Source organism: Saccostrea cucullata, unplaced genomic scaffold, assembly GCF_032062105.1.
Source record: "Saccostrea cucullata isolate Sc308-1 unplaced genomic scaffold, CSIRO_AGI_Scuc_v1 ctg108, whole genome shotgun sequence".
In the NCBI taxonomy this organism is placed as follows: domain Eukaryota; kingdom Metazoa; phylum Mollusca; class Bivalvia; order Ostreida; family Ostreidae; genus Saccostrea; species Saccostrea cuccullata.
Window position 1 is genome coordinate 438,536 of NW_026935861.1, and position 16,833 is coordinate 455,368.

A 16,833-nucleotide genomic window follows, 5' to 3' on the forward strand; every position below is an offset into this window, starting at 1 on the left:
AACATCTTGTTCAGGAAAATTCTACCCCAAGAGACTCAGAATTTGATGAAAAACACTTAACAAAGTAGGGATAATCTTTAAGACATACCAAAAGGTTGATCTGGACATGATGAGTATTACACATATAGCTACTCATAGAAAGGAAAATATGAGGAAATCAGAGTGGTATGGGGCCAAAGTCGAGAGGATTTTAACTGTTCCCTTCAAGATGTCTTTGAAATAGAGATCGAGTGATACATGTAGTGGTGTGGTAGTCCCCGACCAGCCCCCATTGCAATGTGTAAGTATTTTTTATTTATAATTCTATTCAGTTGTCTCATGTACCTGGTAACTGACTGTATATTAAAATATAATACAATAAAAACAAAAAAACCCATGAAAACTTGGATGCACAGTTGCACATATTACATGTACATGACATTGAATCATATACTACTGTGAAATATATGTGGGTACCGGTATTTCATTTTCTATAAAATTCAGTATATTTGAAGAAAATTGTTTGTATAAAATTATTTTTCCAAGTGATAATATGTTTGTGTCCATTCTATTTTAACAAACAGGATTTGTAAAAATCATGCCACGGAAAAATTAAACCTTTGACTTTTGACAATGATAACTGAATAGTGGGTTAGATTTTTTGAAATTTTAAGCAATATCAGGACCGTAGGATATTTGAAAGAATTGATAAAAAAAAGTGTAAGTGTAAAATTATGAAAATTAACTCAGTACATGCAGACACACAGATTTACAGCTGTTAATAGTGTTCTAGATCTGAGTACATATACTTTGTCATACTATGTGAAATCATTTTTGGGACCTTGATACAATTAAGGTATTTGCTTTGCAAGGTAATGTATTGTAAAGTAGGTAAAGAAATCTATCCAAGGGTGTTAGAATGTGATAACTCCATTTCATTTGTACTTGGAGTTCCTATAAATTAATTAATTATTATTGTCATGAAGCACACCTTATTGACTTTTCTAAGATGCAGCTTTCTGTCTCATAATTTTATTTTACTGATCACTGTTTTTCAGCTATATATTGCAGGCATATCAATCTTGCACACATTTATGAATAGTTTTAGTTTACAGTATTGATCTGTACAGATGAGATCATTTTGATGCTGTGTACTTTACATGTCAAGGACATATTGTACAAATTAAAAATAGTCACATTAAAGTCAATTTAAAGAACAAAATAAATTATACCACATTACATGTAGTATTCATAAAACATGCATGTTTTTATTACAATTAATTTATGATATAATAACATTTCATTTACCACTTTAAAAATTAATTGTTGTCAAATTCATTTCTACTCTAGATCTTCGGCAATTTGTCCAAACCACAGAAAAGCTTTAACTGTGTAAATTGAAAAAAGAAATGCTTGATGACAACATTGAATCCCCTCCTTTATCAATCATTCCTCATGATTCAGAAAGTTTTCAGGATAACATTCAGGTACATGTAATAATATATATTTGATGTTTAGGATTTTAACCCAAACTTTCAAATTAAAAAAATAATTTAAATTCACAGATCATTGCAGCCCTTGCAAGATTTTCCTAATGAAGATTCTTAGGATAACAGATCCTCTAGCAAGGAGATCAGACAGGTACATGTATTGTGTATTAAGTTACATGGATTCATGGTGACTTAAGACATGATTGCCATGACAATACATAAAGGGAGATAATAATGTTTAGAGGTTGAAAATGTATATGTTTTATATATAGCAAAGTTGTAAGATTCTAGTTTTAAGTTTTTAGAATAATTTTTAATGAATTTTTATCCAAACTGACCAAAAATTAATGGAATTTTTTTTTAATTTTCATGTGAACAGATAGAAATGACCAGGGCAGAGGACACACAGCCCCCCCCCCCCAAAAAAAATTCCCAGTGGACAGGAAGTAATTTTTACATGAAAAAAAGAAAGTAGGAAAAAGAACAGAAAGAAAAGAAGATCCAGTAAAAGTTGTCACTAGTGCAAAATGGATATAGAGAGGGTTTTCTAAAGATCATTACTAAAATCCACTGCAAACTGCAAGGCTGAGCTACTTTTCAAACTTATACAAAAGGACATAAAGAAATGTGATGTAATTTGAGGAAACCAAGCTGACATCAAATGAGAGAATATGAAGGAACAAATTTTAGCAGAATTTCTTTTTAAAGCAGAGCATCTGTTTTCCTTAGAGAATATGTGTATTCTAAATTGTTTCTAAATTGATTTCTTGTATTTTCAAAAAATGTCACTGTTTAAGTGGAGCATACATTCCAATGTCATGTTTATTTCTTTTCTATAAAAGCAGTATTATGAAAAGAAGCAGTTTCCTCCCTTTTTATATCCCCACTCTGCAGGAGAGGTTGTATACTGATTTATTATATACCCCCACATGGGCTCACAAATCTATAGTTTTATACTGGCAGGCTTCACACAGTATGTCATGTAAGATTAGAATATGAATATATTTTAACAAAACTGAGAACAAGATTAATGGGGAACCGGAGTCGGTTATCTTATCTTGTATCGGTAGGGGGCGCCACAGGAAAATGCGGTCCATTACAAAAGTGATAAAACCTGTGAAGATGGATAATCAGCATCCATTCTCGAATACGATATCGGAAAGCACACACGTTTCAGTTACAATCCTTAATTTACTATGGCATCTAATTGTGGTGATATGACTATACCTGAACTTAAGAACGAGTTAGAAAAGCTTGGAGCAAAGAAATCAGGAAGGAAGTGGGAACTTGTGGAGAGGTAAATAAACATACGATGTTTTCATGCAAATCCAAGTAAACATTATTAATAACACAGTAAATAATTATCAATGGTGTGTAAAAGATTAACATTAAGTCAAATTGACAGTAAATATCAGAATTACCTCGTTTAAGAAACTAATTCTTAAATAATCTGCAACTTTAGCGTGTTAGATTTTTAACTTGAATTTCCTCGGTAATTCTAACATCGATCTCATATTGCTTGGTGCTTGCAGTAAAATAAGAATACTTCTCTACATTTTTATTATGAAGCAGTATTATTATTTCCTGATTGTTGCAGCTATGTTTCACTCAAAATATACATGAAAAAGAATTAAATATGCTTATTTTATTGCAGACTTGAAGCCTACAGAAGAAATGCACATTGTGCTAAGACCGATGTTTATGGACCTGAATTTATGATGATGACGCCAGATCCACAACTCTACAAGGACCTTCATGGTGACAAGACCTTTCCAGGTTGCACAGAGGCAGAAATTTCCACTTTCTTGTCGAAGTTTAATAAGACAACTGATAAGAAAGGAAGGGATATGTACAACGATGGGTTTATCCAGTATGTGAGGGTGACATTTCATGATTCAAATTGGTTCGTTAGAAGTAGTGTAAAAGCTTCAATGATGAAGTCTGTGAAATATGTTGTTGACATTATGATAGGAAAAGACAGAAGTGTTATAGAGTCTCAGTGTGAATGTGCGGCAGGCATGGGACCCGATGCACATTGCAAGCATGTCTGTGCTGTACTTTTTTCATGTGCAGATTTTGTTAAGCATGGGACATACAAAACAGAACTCACCTGCACACAGAGGTTACAAACTTTTCATCGTGCTAAGCCCCATAAAGGAAGCCCTATGAAAGCAAGACAGTTGGACATGCCAGGCTGTGACGAAGTATGCAATAATGACTATGACCCTCGTCCAGTTGAATTTAGAGGCAATCCGGGATACCAGTCTTACTTTAGAAATGTGTGCTTGAATTACCCAGGTATTAGTAAGACTCCAATTTTTCAGCTGTATGAGCCTGTAAACATGAAAGCTTACAACCTGGACCATGACTATCTAAAAGACACGTTTAGTGAAAATCATTTGAAACTTTTAAATGTATCAGAAATTTCAGAGGAGAATGCACGTCAAGTTATGATAAAAACAGCTACACAAGCGGCCAACGACCTTTGGTTTGAGGAACGTTGCAAACGTCTTCATTCTTCGGTATTCGGGAGAATATGTAAAGCAACTGATCGAACTGATAAGGTGAAACTTGCTGACTTTTTACAGACCCTAAACCGTGCTACTACACCTCAGAAACGAACCGTACCGTTCCGTGCACAAAGCGAACCGTTCCGTTCACAAAGCGTACCGTACCGTCCACAAAGCGAACCGTTCCGTGCTCAAAGCGTACCGTACCGTCCACAAAGCAAACCGTTCCGTGCACAAAGCGTACCGTACCGTCCACAAAGCGTACCGTTCCGTGCAAGAAACGAACCGTACCGTTCTTTGGTTAATTATGCAAACCACGCCCCCAATGATTTTTTAACTATGTAATGTCCAAATAAGTCATTTTTGGTTTATTTTTCGCGATAGCGCCCGTGAAAGGAGGAGGGAGTTTGTGTCTGGCTGTTCGAAACACCATTATCAAGTATCGTGCATCTGAGCTTTCAACTGTGAAAATAAAGGAAACTACTCGAAATAAACAACTTTAAAACAACTAGACAGAGTTTGAGACGATTCCTTATATACTATAAATTAGATCAACTCGTTGTGTTTGTGATCAAAGGTACAGTACAAACCACGGGTTTTTCCCGCAAAACACGTGGCACCGTGAACCTCGAACTCGATGTCGGTATCCTTCATGTCAGCGATCGTGGACACCATGTAACAAGGTGTATCAAAGTTCCCCATTACGGATCTGATAATAAATATTTTCATTTTCTTTATTTGAGCAAATTAAATCAACTTCTTTTTGAAATATTTGTTGTACTTAAATATTCGTAATTAAACTAATTCCCTGGTTTTCTTGACTTAATATTTTTAATTTTGCCCATTTAAATTATTGAATCAGATACGTGATCCTTTTTGCCGTAAGTGTGCATTCATATGTTTTCATATTAGATGCGTGATTTTATACTAATTAATCATTAATTTTGTAAGAATTTTAAAACACATATGAACTGTCTGGAGTAAAAAAAAATACCGTATTAGACTTGCACATTAATTCTGCTCAGATAATTACTCGGCGAATCATTGATGCAGTTAGACTTACACTGAAAATCGGTAATTATGTCAAATATGAATTAAAATATTACATGCAGTAAACAGGAAGATTTCTCCTGAACGGATAGAGATGATAATCTGACTAATAAAATTGTGATCAACTTAAAAGCTGCATACAAAAAAAAAAAAAAAAAAAAAAAAAAAAAATTGCGAAAAATTATAGATATTATAAGGTTTGTTATACTGTACCCCAATCCCCTTTCGTGAAAACGATACGAATTAGCAGGTTATAAGTTCTTTAGAAGTGTGCAAAATGTTACGTTGTTGTCAATTTAAAAAAAAATCATACCCCGGTAATCTACAGGACACCTGATAATTTGTGTCTGGAAAAGGATAATTTACAAAATAAAATGAAAATAAAAAAGACAATGATTTTTCTTAATCCTCTTTCAAGCCACATTATGTTTGATATCCCCCCCCCCCCCTTTCTAGAAGGCGATACTAATCAGCTACTAAAACTCATCAAAAGTCTGCGAATTTATGTGACGCTATTGTACATTTTTTTTTTTTTAAAAAAGTAAAATGATAATTAAGGGATTCATGGTTATCTAATTGCGTCTGAAATGGATATTTTAGGAAGAAAATTTCTAATCAGTGTTGTGGTGAAACCTGGAAGATGAGTTTCGCTGGATGTCATTTGAGTGAGTTTTAAAAATGCATGTACACTTGATGTGGTCAGAGCTAAATAATTTGAAAGGTGTGTTAAACACACGGCACCCCGGCCCTCTGGCTGTGACCCAATATTTTTTAAACAGGTGTGAACTGACCATAAGAATGTTTCAAATCACAAGAGAAATTCTTTCCGCGTAAACAGACTCTCAGGGTCACCTAGCGTCATGCGATTTTGACTGACTAGTGATGCACAAGGATTTCGTGCATGTGCAGAAAACGAATGCATTGCGCAATAGTTGTAAATAGGTTGAGTTTGAACGAAAGTTGTGGAAATTAAATAGCATCATAGACAGATTAAGTGTGACTTTGGCGATGTAAATAAAACGGAGAATGAGAATAAATACATTTTTTTTTACAGATTAAGAAACAAGGGGTTGCATCTCTCTCTCTCTCTCTCTCTCTCTCCCATTCACATCATTGTAAAAGTATTTAAACACTTATTTACTTATTAAAATAAATGTTTTCTGTTACAAGAAAAACGCCCGGAAGTCATTTTATTGATTCCGAGTTTCTGCTGCCGATTTTCGTATCTAAATTCAGAATAATCAAAGATTTTCAGAATAATTAAAGATTTACATAAGAAAAAAGAAAAACAAACAAACAAACAAGTCTTCTATGCCCTGTAAATTATTTCTATATTCTTTTTTTATTACTTTTTTTATTAATTGCATGTAATTTGTTTTTTGTTTACTGATATTTCTCTTCTAAGGCAGACGTTTAAACGACAGATCTACAATTTTAAAAATAAGAAACAATGTACATTTCTTCTACCAAGAATAAAAATATAAGCGCGAATATTTTTTCTATAGATCAATCAATTAAAAATATTTATATACGTGTGTAGTATTATATAAAGAACAAGTAAATATTCAGTTCTGTTAAAGCTTTATTTTAAAATGAAAAAAAAAATTTATTTACATGTATTTATTTTTTCTATTTGAAACGCAGCCTCGGCATACGTAAAAAATACGCACGGAAATATTTACCTTCTATATATCAATATATCTACAAATGCGAAAAAGATCAGTGGGACGATGTTTATTTCCTTTCATTTTTTTCTTATTTCCTCCATCACTGCTGCAGTGTAAATCAATATTTAAAATGGAAACCGAGACATAGCATACAAGACTATGATTGACACAATAACATACATGTAATAAAACATTTAAACTTCTCTAATAAATAGAAACTCATTGATACTTCAATTGATATGAATAATAAATAAATTACATTCTTTAATAACGGAAATAAAATTGTAAAATTAGCAGCCAATCAAGGACCAGAGCTAACAGGCTCCGCCCACTTCATTTGCATACCGTTTCCCAAAGCGTACCGTCCACAAAGCGTACCGTTCCGTGCAAGAAGCGAACCGTACCGTCCACAAAGCGTACCGTTCCGTGCATAAAGCGAACCGTACCGTCCACAAAGCGTACCGTTCCGTGCACAAAGCGAACCGTTCCGTGCACAAAGCGTACCGTACCGTTCACAAAGCGAACCGTTCCGTTCGCAAAGCGTACCGAACCGTACCGTGCAAGTGGTGTAGTAGCACGGTTTAGGGTCTGTAACAACAAAGGCACAAAAAATTAATGCTAAACCTATTCTTCATGGAAGAAAATACGAAAAAGAAGCTGTGAAGAAGTACCAGGAAATTTCGGGACGCACAGTTTACAATAGTGGAATTTGTGTCAGTCTGGACTCCCCTCATTTAGCAGCAACCCCAGATGGTATTATTGACGATGACACCTTGATTGAAGTTAAGTGTCCATATGTGGCAAGAAACAGTTTTATTTCCTCAAAAACAGTTCCTTATATCAAGCAGTCTGGAAGTAAATTTTATTTGAATAAATCCCATGACTATTACTATCAGGTCCAAGGACAACTTTACTGTGCAGAGAAAAATGAGTGTATATTTGTTGTGTATACTTTCAATGACTTTTTGTTCTTTGCAATAGAAAGGGATGATAAATTTATTGATGAGATGAAGAAAAAATTGAATGAATTCTATGAAGATTTTTTTAAGTCTGCTCTATTGGAAAAAACTTTTTTCAAGACATATGATGGAAAATGTAGTTGCAATAAAGAAAAATGAAATAAAGACTTTTTTCTCTTATTATGTCATTTTTAATACCAAGTTATGCATAAGATGGCACTATGCAATTCTTAAAATTACACAACATGAAACAAACATAGATTATTTCTGAAGAAAGTTTTGTTTCAGAACTATTCATAGGCTCAGTCAGAATTTTGAATGTTTTTGCAAGTCCAATGATCCTCTCAATGTGCACACGTTTGCTGGATATTTTTCGGTCCTCAATCACAGTAGCACATGACATTCTGTTTTTCTTTTTGAAAAATGTTGGTGTATTTATTTGAATGTTCCTGTGTACAAACATATCCTGCACATTGAAACCTTTGTCCGCCATTATTGAATCTCCAGAATTGCACATTTCTAACAGCCTACTTCTTTCAACTATTTGATGGTCACTTGTGGATCCCCCATAAGCTGTAGAAATATAAGATGTTAATCCACCTGGTGTCGCTCCTACAAGAACTTTTACCGTGTTACGGTTTTTATAGGTAGAATACGTTGCTTGCTGTGGCTTTGGTAACTTTGGTCTTTTAATTGGACACTCTGTGCCATCTATTATCACTCTAGTATTTGGAAATTTTGTTTTAAAATCTGATGGACAGTAATATTTTACAAGATACTTTGTAGGCCAAATGTCGATTTCCTGCCATTGCTTACTCATGAATAAAATCCATGTAAAAAATATATTTGATACAGTCTTTTCGGAAACTCCAAATAATCTTGAAAGTTCAAAATTGGTCGTATGGCGCCGTAACTTGCAGAGGACTAAGAAAAATTGGTCAGGAACACTTATGTTTGAAACCTTATGATAAATATAATTCAAACAGTGAGCTGCGGGTCCTAAGGTTCTAAAAACAAAATAAAATTTAGTTAGAGTTTCCAATCCAGTATAGAAATTTACTCCGGCATCATCATTTGTAAAGTTTTCAATACTCATTGGGGGATACCGAGGAGTTTGTGTCTGTACATCAAAAAATTTAACGTCAGATTTCTGAACAGTGACTTGAATTTCTTCAGCCAAAATTTGGGTAGAGTTAGATACAATTTCCTCGGATACTTGCAGATCATCAGCTGATGTATAGATGAATTCATCTATGGAAGACGAAGCAGAAAATTCTTCTGCTAGTTTTCGTTTGATGCCTCTGGACTTGGCTCTGTCGGCTCGTTCATGTGAATGTGGACTTGGCTCTACCCAGGGAAAAATGCTTGGCACTGCAGTTTTCTTCAATCTTTTACTTAAAGGAGTAGTTCCTAAGAATTAAATTATTTAATATATCAATACTTGTTCATAGTACTAGATTATTTATTAAATAATTAATTTATAATTTGAACTAACTTTTTAAAGCAAATAAAACAAATATAAATTTACTAAAATATTTTTATTATTACAAGTATTATTGTTATAAAATTGATGTTACAAAACATGCCCATGTGTTTATTAATTCAACTAAACAGGTCAAATTTGTTTTTAAGCAGGGTGCTAATTAGACATCAATGTCAAAACACAGTATCTTGTACTGGTAGATATGCATAAATTATCAGGCAACAGCATGTGTTCTTTTAGACATGCCTTGTGTTTATATTGTTAAAAGATAATGCGTTTGCAATAAATGACCAGTAATTGAAGTTGTCAGTGGGGAGTCTGCATGTGGCAGTGTCTGTAACGTTATCAGATTACTTCGTATGAGAGGTAAACAAGGGATTCGATATTTTAGTGCATTTCATCTAAGCAAATAAGGCATAAACATTGCTCAGAATAAAATCTATTAACATTACTTTGCACATGCTTATCAAAGATTTCAAAATAAATAAATAAATATTGTTACCATGCTGGGTTTCAGTCAAATAGTCGTCTGATTTAAAATGTGCTCTGCAAACAACAGCATGAGTTGACGGAGTCCAGCTTTGAAAGCGAGTTTCACCACGTTTTATTGCGTGTATCCATGCTTTTCTTCTTAACGGATCTGTTGGAAATATATGGCCACCCCGATTACTACAATTCGGCACACAACAACAAGTTTCAGGCATGTTTTACGAGCATGTGTTTGACAGCAGATTGTTTACGTTTTTCTTCGATCGGTAACTACTGATAAGGCGCGAGGGTGTTCCGATACAGGACCGTGTTTGCCTGTGGCGCCCTCTAAAGAAAAGATAATCGGAGCAGGTTCCTAATTGGGAAACACTGATTCCCCCATACATGGCAGCTTATGCCACGACTCCCACGAGGTATCCCAAGAAAGGTCTTGTCACAAGGAAAACACCTGTGAAATATGAAAATCTAGTCCAACCTCCAAAGTTGTGGTTAAGGTTAAAGTTTTTTTAAGTGGATCAATGTCTAAGGTCAAGGTCAAATGGTTAAAAATATTTATACCCATAAAGATAAGCAATGTGATAATAAGAATTAATTCCACAATATTTAGCATATAAGGCCATTTAAAAAAAATTGTTTGCCTTCCCCCCAACAGACTGACTAAAATTCAAAACTTTATTTTACATGGCAAAACAGGATGTTTTTTTCTTTTTATCCATCTTATCTCATCAACAAATATTTTGAAATTTTCTGGGAAAAAGATTTTTCAACCTACCTACCGACTTAATAATTTTACCCTGAGTTGGGAGAGGGCAAACAAACATTATAATCAAGATGGTCTTGCCAACTTGTTTTGACATTATATTGTCTGACTTACTTTCATATTTTCATAAGATACTTTCATATCATTTTAAATTTTAAATATGAGTTTGCCTTTTTACTTAAATTATACATTTTTAAAAAATAAACAATTGTTTTCAATTTTAAGATATTTTAGTGAATAAATCAAATGGATTGGAAACAATTACAGGCCATCAAAAGATTTGTAAGAATTGTTGGAAACTCACTTGTTTTAGTTCATATTTAGAATAAAGTAACTAGAAGCCTGGTTTGTTTCCATGGCAACATATAAATTTACCTGTCTCTAAGTTAATTGCAGAAGTTCTATTTAATTATTAAAAAGAAATTTAAATACTTGACATATATACATATAACATAATTTGTTCAATTTGGTAAAACATGTTCATAGATGATCTTCTCAGTTATTTGTGATTAATGGTGGGGGGGGGGGGTGGTGTCATCATTGTCATGTAATAATTTCTAGAAAGCTGTACATTTACCCATTATTTTTTTTATTCTCACAAAACCTTAGAATATATAGTTTATTTAGTGATACATGGTTACAAATATATCAGTTGTCAAAATGGTGAAAAATTTCATTGAATATGACTAAAAAAAAAAGTCAATTTTGGCAAATTGCCAATTTTCTTGCAATAATTTCTAGAAAGTTTTTGATTTATCCATAATTTTTTTTTATTCTCATAAAACCTTAGAATATATAATTTATTTAATGATACATGGTTACAAATATATCAGTTGTCAAAATGGTGAAAAATTGCATTGAATATGACTAAAAAAGTCAATTTTGGCAAATTGCCAATTTTCATGCAATAATTTCTAGAAAGTTTTTGATTTACCCATAAATTTTTTTATTCTCATAAAACCTTAGAATATATAGTTTATTTAGTGATACATGGTTACAAATATATCAGTTGTCAAAATGGTGAAAAATTTCATTGAATATGACTAAAAAAGTCAATTTTGGCAAATTGCCAATTTTCATGCAATAATTTCTAGAAAGTTTTTGATTTACCCATAATTTTTTTTTATTCTCATAAAACCTTAGAATATATAGTTTATTTAATGATACATGGTTACAAATATCTCAGTTGTCAAAGTGGTGAAAAATTTCAATGAATATGACTAAAAAAGACAAATCTGACAAATTGCCAATTTGCTAACAGCCTAAATGCTGCGAAGAAAATTCGCTTAATATCCATTCAAATATCTTGAATGAAATTTATTTCTGAGATTTATGTAATATGAGCTCAGAGAATATAATTTTCATGTGAATTTACACTAATTTATTGAATGTGCACTAATCTAATTTAAAACAGAGCAAATTTGCTTAATCGGAGGGTTCTATATATAACATCCTTGTTACCATGGCAACCAAATTGAAAAGTTAGACTTTAACATCATATTTATTAAAGATATGCCAAATGTAGTAAATGGTGTGAAATTCAGCTAAATCGGAGATATGTCATGTCCACGACCTTATTTAAAATTTTGATTTTTATAGAGAATTGATATTAAATTTGAGTGGATCCCAGAAACAAGGACTTCTTAACTCTGGTCTGTTTTGTTACCTTTTGGCGATGAAATCAAATTATTAACTCCTGCAGAAAACCACTTATACTTCAGGAATTCAAATAAAAATTCTTTGATAATAATTGGGGTGTATACACCTCTTGACGTAAATTTAATGCGACCAGACATGAAATGCAACTATCAAGGCACTGGTCCGCCTCTGTTGTATTTGACCAATATATACCATGCACGCATAGATTCTGAGTTTATTTATTCGCTCACCCGCCCATTCATTAATTCATTTCTCTATCAAAATTTGCTTTTAAGACTGTCTCTTTTTTATTTCTAATTTTTCTTTGTGGAAAAAAAATAGTCAAGATCGACCTGACATGAATTATAAGCTACTTCCCAGAGAAGCCTCCATATCTCCACAAAATTATCAACTTCGTTTGGTCCCTGTTTTGTCTTCTCATATCTTTTTAGATGGACATTTTTGTTGGATATGAAACAGATTTTCTAAAGAAAAAATATTGATTCGCTTATAATTCAAGTCTCAGCTATAGACAAGTATGTTCACAATATTTATCATTTCAACTGAATTAATTTCCGAAAGAAAAATTTTTAAAATTTACATAATGTTACTCCTTATGTAAATTTTTCCTATATGTACATGGTATAGTTGTAAAAATAAGGAATTTTAATTAACATCAACACATTTCTGTGTCGATGTCATGCAATCCCCGTTTGAGGGCCTCTAAACACGTTCCCTTCTTATCAGAGGGCGTGTCGTAGTTACATTGCATCGTTATTTACGATCCCTCGTCTGGGACTTTTATTGATTAATATTAACTTTTCCTTTTTGTCGTCCGATCAACAGACCATTAAAATCATATAGTCACTAAAACAATGAATATGTGACTGTAAATAAAAGTATTCTATCGTGTCAAATCGAAATCTTCTGTCAGGCCTGAAAGGGGGGGGGGTGTCATCACGACTCACTGTCTTGTTATATTCTTCTACTGTAAGTAATAATGTAAATTATGAATAAAATATGACATATGATTGAGTTCATATCAATTCCTACTAAAAGGGATGTAAATATGTTGTTCTCATGAATATTATAGTTTAAGAAACTGCTGCTACATGTACTAGTATCTAGTAAATATATCTAGTAAATAAAATTTGAGTATGTCTATGAATGAAAGTTCCCATTCTTTTAGATGTTAATAACACCAGTACTATATTAGAAGGAGGAAGTTAGAGTGTCGGTAAAGGGCTGCCATACTCATGCAGGCATCATAATAGGGAAATATTAGAATATACAGCGATACAGCTAACACAACAGTTACAGGGGAAACATGCCTCCGAAGTTTGTAAGTAGTATCTATCTTTGTCGTTAATTATCTACTTTCTCTTGCGATTAGACTAGCTACCATTCACAGATAAAGAGCATTTGCTGGTGTTTTTGTCGGATAACGCGCATGTTTAATTAGTATTACAACCATTAACGCATCATATCATTAACACTAGAACTGTATAGACATTGTGTATAACTGAGAAAGTCTTTGTTTAAATAAAAAGTTGAAGTATTAGAAGTTTAATATTATATTTGTAAAAGAAATTAAAATACACTACACCTGTTTTTTACTTGACTTTTCTTATCTTATTGCATTTCTGTGTTTTTCTTTTCTTTTTCTTTTTCTCTCTCTCTTTTTTGGGAGGAGGGGGGGTACAATCGTCTTTGTGTGGAGAAAACCCATAGCATCCTACAGTTATATATAAATCCCAAGGATATGTGTCGAAGGAGGTTAAGCGTGGTTACAAGTGTTTGTTTATTTATATGTAGAGATATATATCAATTCCTTTCTATCAAGGTTCAACGCCCTTGCTCTGTAAGTAAATACAATTAACGGTTCCGCAAGGGCAGGAGCGTTAGGAACCCAAGTGTACACACGTTCAGATCAGTAGAAAGCAATATATCTGTTATCAGTTTAAAGGGCACACTTAAAGAAATTTCTTTCCAAAAAAAAAAAAAAAACAAGATGTGTTTGTGCAACAAAGTTCAAAAACATATTTTCAGAAGATAAGTCAAGGTCAAAGCTAGGTCATTGACCTTGGTGTCATTTGAAGAACTTCACTAGTGGAGTATGCACACCAAATCTGAAGTCTCTATCTGTCATGGTTCAAAAGTTATGGAGAAAGTTTGTAAAATCTATTTATAGCATAAAGGTCACAGTCAAGGTCACAAGGTCATTGACCTTGGTGTCATTTGAAAAAGCGTCATTGGTGGAGTATGCATATCAAATATAAAGTCTCCATCTCTCATGGTTCCAAAGTTATGGCGAAAATTCGAAAAAGCTATTTTTAGCAAATAGGTCACAGTCAAGGTCATAAGGTCATTGACCTTGGTGTCATTTGAAAGAACTTTATTGGTGGAGTAAACCAAATATGAAGTCTCTATCTTTCATGTTTCAAAGGTTATGGCGAAGGTTAAAGTTGACAACAGACAGACAGACAAACAGACAAACAGACAGGACAAAAACAATATACGCATCGGATCTATCGATCCGGGTGCATAAAAATGAAAAGAAAACAAAAACGACAACAAAACATACAAACACACCCTCACACACCCTCTCACAAACACACACACAATAGTTAATTTAAATTTCGGGCTTGCTTAATTTTACCTTGCTTAGAAATTAAATTTCATTTATTAATTTTATATTAATTGATTTTAACTGCTCACATAACTTACGAAACTTTTTTGCAGTGTTATACATATTATATATCAACCTTTTCTGAGAGAAGAGCCTTAGATATATTAACCGAAATGTGGCATTTTGAGACACGCCGATCCCTTCCCAGCTGACATTGATGATATATCTTTAAAAATTTTCCGTTCATGTTGGTCCTTTGATGTCAATTTTACGCATGACAAAATCCTTTCGAAGTGTTAGGTGAATATAAACTGCTTTAATTAAAAACGTATCTTTCGTAGTAATGGAATCAGAGAGAGAGAGAGAGAGAGAGAGAGGGGGTTAAAGAATACTTTTGATATTATTACTGTATAATTTCATCACCACGTGTTTACAGGGTGGAGGGGAGAAGTGTGGTATTTGTGGTAAATCAGTATACGCTGCTGAGAGGATAGAGGCGGGGGACACGCCTTATCATAAACTCTGCTTCAAGTGTTCCGAATGTAAAATGTCACTAAAGTAAGTGTGATTTAAGTGCCAATTTTAACTTTTAAAGAGAAATTCAAACGACAAGTTATTTCACTCCTATGATTGCCGATTTTAAATTGTCTTCATTAACCTAAATGTAAATAAAGTGGTCGACTCTAAAATACAATTGTAATAAATTCTGTACCAGACTTTCTTTATTTGCTCGGTACGTAATTTTTGTTCTTATTAATCCAAAAAGAATTGTAAATATATTAAACAAAATTGATTTAAAATTAACATCAAGTTACAGATGATTCTGCATGGGCTGCTGCTTAGTCTGTGTTTTATTCGAAGAAATTTTAATGCTCACCATTTCTACGGTGCTTAATATCTCTACATGGTTTTTTTATGAAGTGCTCGAGATATTTTCAGTTCTGTTTTTTCGTAACCAGAATTGAAAAACAAATCCCTGTCTGCTGTTTTCTGCTGGATCAGGAATTCTAACCCTCCTACGCAACATGAAACAAGTGTATTTTTCGTGTTAAAGCAGTAAAATGTAATTCCTCTTTTTCAGGCTGAACACGTATGCGCAGGCTGACGGCATTCTGTACTGTAAAAAACATTACCAGGAGAAAGTGGTAGCTAAGAATACTCAGACCCCTGTGTGAGGGCCTCTGTACTCGTTTTAGGACGCGTGTCAGTGATCTTTGTAGCAATATCTAGATGGTTGTAATTCCTTCCACATGCCAATATATATATGTAACATTATGCAATTTGTTTTAAGTATTTTTATGTGTACTTTAAATTTGTATTATTTTCAGTAAAATTTACATTTTTGTTATGATTAAAAAATATATGCAGAATACAGTACGTGTAGATTTTGTACTTCTTATTGTATGATTTGAACTAAAAAAATATTTCTTTCTTTTGATTATATGATATCTGATATTATATAGTCTAACAGAATATTTCAAAATCAAAATGAAACTATGATCCCACTTTTTACTGAGAAATAAAATTAATTTGACAGGCTATACACTGTCATCATGTCAAATTTAGATTGTAATACATTGGTACGTTTTTTCTTGTAAAATATCCTGCAAATACAGCTGAAATGATGGTTTGTTTGGAAAACCATCATGAATTTGAGCATGTCTAGTTTTCAGAGCATGATAAACAGAGATGAACCGCAAGGGGGTGGGGTTGGGAGGTTATCTTTCTTACGGATTTCAGTATTCATTTTACAAAGAATGCTCAGGAAAAAAATGCTGACACCTCATTAAATCTCCTTTCCTGTATACTTGACCCCCTCCCCCTTAGATTTTTTTCGTGTTTGGCGATTTTCTTCATTTCTTTCTCTATTTAAGGAAATAGACCCCTTTCCTTGGAAATATTTCACGATCCGTCCTAAGGTAACGACAATACAGGGATTAGTGAAGCTGAATGTGTTCCACGCGTCTATAGAAAACCAAACTTTATAATTTATTCGGTATACGTTGTTCAAGCTAACTCAAGGGTTGTTTTACAGAAATGCTATACTAGTATATAGCTGTAAATTCATAATCAGTGATTATGAGGAGAGTAGCGTATCTGGATCCCTTGGCAGCGAAGATGCTGTAAATTGTTACCTTGCTCATTTTCTAGCGAGATTTGGAGATTTACATTTTATACT

At 33.2% G+C, this 16,833-nt stretch overlaps 2 protein-coding genes across 2 annotated transcripts; one reads left to right on the forward strand and one right to left on the reverse strand.

The window, feature by feature from the left end:
• Positions 1–7,707: 7,707 nt before the first annotated feature.
• On the reverse strand, positions 7,708–9,976 carry LOC134244049 (uncharacterized). The gene is made up of 2 exons (XM_062726315.1): positions 9,641–9,976; positions 7,708–9,065 (listed from the first exon to the last, which is right to left on the reverse strand). The coding sequence occupies exons 1-2, from the start codon at positions 9,840–9,842 to the stop codon at positions 7,858–7,860; spliced, it is 1,410 nt and encodes a 469-aa protein (XP_062582299.1). The 5' UTR covers positions 9,843–9,976; the 3' UTR covers positions 7,708–7,857.
• A 3,251-nt stretch (positions 9,977–13,227) lies between these two features.
• LOC134244027 (uncharacterized) lies at positions 13,228–16,028 on the forward strand. Its single transcript, XM_062726280.1, has 3 exons — positions 13,228–13,367; positions 15,091–15,212; positions 15,736–16,028. Exons 1-3 carry the CDS (start codon positions 13,353–13,355, stop codon positions 15,827–15,829), a joined length of 231 nt encoding a protein of 76 aa, XP_062582264.1. The 5' UTR covers positions 13,228–13,352; the 3' UTR covers positions 15,830–16,028.
• The last annotated feature ends 805 nt before the right edge of the window (positions 16,029–16,833 follow it).

Coding starts and splice junctions, on each gene's coding strand:
- LOC134244049 (XM_062726315.1), bottom strand. CDS start 9,842: ATGCCTGAAACTTGTTGTTGTGTGCCGAATTGTAGTAATCGGGGTGGC. Junction 9,066..9,640: donor TTTGACTGAAACCCAGCATG/GTAACAATATTT, acceptor TTTAATTCTTAG/GAACTACTCCTTTAAGTAAA.
- LOC134244027 (XM_062726280.1), top strand. Junction 15,213..15,735: donor GAATGTAAAATGTCACTAAA/GTAAGTGTGATT, acceptor CCTCTTTTTCAG/GCTGAACACGTATGCGCAGG.